Source organism: Chaetura pelagica, unplaced genomic scaffold, assembly GCF_000747805.2.
Source record: "Chaetura pelagica isolate M959 unplaced genomic scaffold, ChaPel_1.0 scaffold234, whole genome shotgun sequence".
In the NCBI taxonomy this organism is placed as follows: Eukaryota; Metazoa; Chordata; class Aves; order Apodiformes; family Apodidae; genus Chaetura; species Chaetura pelagica.
Window position 1 is genome coordinate 506,559 of NW_009952967.1, and position 2,195 is coordinate 508,753.

The following is a 2,195-nucleotide window of genomic DNA, read 5'->3' on the forward strand; positions in this document are numbered from 1 at the left end:
CCCAATCCCACGTCTTCTCCCAATCCCACTTCCCCCCCAGCCCCCTCCCCATGCCTACCTTGGCAGGTGTCCCCCACTCTCTGGTGCCCCTCCCGGCACTGACACTCCCCGATGGGCACCAGCCACTCCCCCTCGGGGCTGCAGTGCAGCGCGGGGTCCTGCTGGGCCACCACGGCCTCCTCCACGCAGCTGCCCTGCACCTGCACCAAGGGCTGCGAGTCCACGCCGGCCACGGTGGCCGGGAACCTGGCCATGCCCCTCACCACCTCCGGACACCTCTTGTAGTAGATCCGCACGGAGAGCAGGGCCACGCAAGCTCCCAGATCCTGGAAGGCCAAGTAGAACCCTTTCCTGCGCAGAGGTCCCACCGACCTCACCTCCACGTTCAGCTTCACGTTCCGGGAGGCAAAATCCTCCTGGACGGTGATTTCATCCGGAGCGATGGTGTCGATCTTCTTGAACTGTCTCTTCTGGAAGTTGGTGCCATAATCCACGTCGGATTCGGCGTAGTAGAGGTTGAAGGTCTCCTTGCAGGAGCCCCCCCCCGCCGTGGGGAAGCTGTTGCAGTCGCGCACGGTGAACTGGAGCTCGATGAAGATGCGCTGGGCCACCCCGCGGTAGATCCAGTTGGTGCGGAGCCAGTTCTCCTGCTCGCCCTCCAGGACGTTGCACACCGAGTAGATGTAGATCAAGGAGTCGTTCAGCACGTTCTGCAGCAGGTCCCACTGCTCCCCCCACGAGAGAGAAACGGGGGTTATGTGGGGGGGAAACTGAGGCAAGGGTGGGTGGTGCCCCTGGTCCCCATGGGTCCTCATCGCCCTGGATGTTGCTGTCTTCATATTCACGGGCATCCCCTCCACGTGGATGTCCCCATGGAGGTCCCAGTCCCTGTCTCTGTGGAGGTCCCCATCCCCACAGAGGTCCCTGTCCCCATGGAGGTCCCCATGGATGCCCCTATCCCCATCCTCATGGGTTTCCCCATCCCCAAAGATGTCCCCATTCCCATCCCCGTGGAGGTCCCTGTTCCCACCCCCATCGGTTGCCCCATCCCCAAGGTTTTGCCTCATTCCCATTTCCATGGATGTCCCCATTCCCATCCCCACCCCCGTGCACGTTCCCATCCCCAGGGAGGTCCCTGGTGCTCACCCCTTTGCCGTAGGGGTGGGTGAGCCAGCCCAGCTCCCCTTGGGCCTTGGCGAAGTCCAGCAGAACCACTGTGGGGAGAGGAGGTGTTAGTGGGGTGGGCACAAAGCCTGGAAGATGCCACCAGGACCCACGGATGGCCCTGGGACATGCAGATGCCACCAATTCACCCAGATGCCTCTTGGATCTACGGATGTCCCTCAGGACCCATGGACACCCCCGGGACCCATAAATGTCCCTCAGGATCCATGGATGTCCCTAGGACCTACAGATATCCCTGGGACCCACAGATGTCCCCAAGGTCCACAGATGTCCTTGAAACCAATGGATGTCCCCTAGTACCCATGGATGCACCCAGGATCCATGGGTGTCTCTGGGACCCATGCATATTCCCAAGCACCTATAGATGTCCCTGAGATCCACAGATGTTCCCCAGGACCCATCATTGTCCCAAGAGACCCATAAATGTCCTCAGGATCCACAGATGTTCACTGAGGCCCATAGATGTCCTTGGGACCCATAGATGTCCCCCAAGACCCATGGATGTCCCTGGGACCCATAGATATCCCCCAGGACCCATAAATGTCCTAAGTGACCCATAATTATCCTCAGGACTCACAGATGCCCCCCAGGACCCACAGACACCCCTGTGCCCTATGGATACCTCCAGGATCCATCTGTGTCCCTAGGACCCATGGATGCCCCTCATTCCCCACGGATGTCCCGCAGGACCCACGGATTTCCCTGTGACCCATGGATGTTCCCAGGACCCTCAGGCCCCCCCAGGTCCCCCCTGGCTGTCCCTGTGTCCCCAGCCCCCCGGGACAGGCGGGCGGGGCCGGAGGCAGCCGGGCGGGAAGTGCGGGGGGTGCCCCCCCCGATGAATCACCCCCCAGGAATGTGCCCGGATGCCTGGGTTCCCCCTGCTGAATGAAGCGGGGGGGGGACACACACACACGGAGGGATGGACCCCCCCCAACATCCCACCCACCCCCTCTGCTGAGAACGGGCAGTTCATGACATGCCCCAAGAGGGGAGCGTCTAGTGGGGGG

At 62.0% G+C, this 2,195-nt stretch overlaps 1 protein-coding gene across 1 annotated transcript in view; it reads right to left on the minus strand.

Moving 5' to 3' along the window:
• The window catches only part of EPHA2 (EPH receptor A2), a 10,353-nt gene extending 8,533 nt beyond the window's left edge, over positions 1-1,820 (minus strand). The window contains exons 1-3 of the mRNA XM_009995778.1: positions 1,808-1,820; positions 1,147-1,214; positions 30-725 (exon numbers count right to left, since the gene is read on the minus strand). Of these exons, the coding sequence (XP_009994080.1) occupies positions 30-725; positions 1,147-1,214; positions 1,808-1,820 (777 nt within the window). The remainder of the gene's footprint in view (positions 1-29; positions 726-1,146; positions 1,215-1,807) is intronic.
• Between the last annotated feature and the right edge of the window lie 375 nt (positions 1,821-2,195).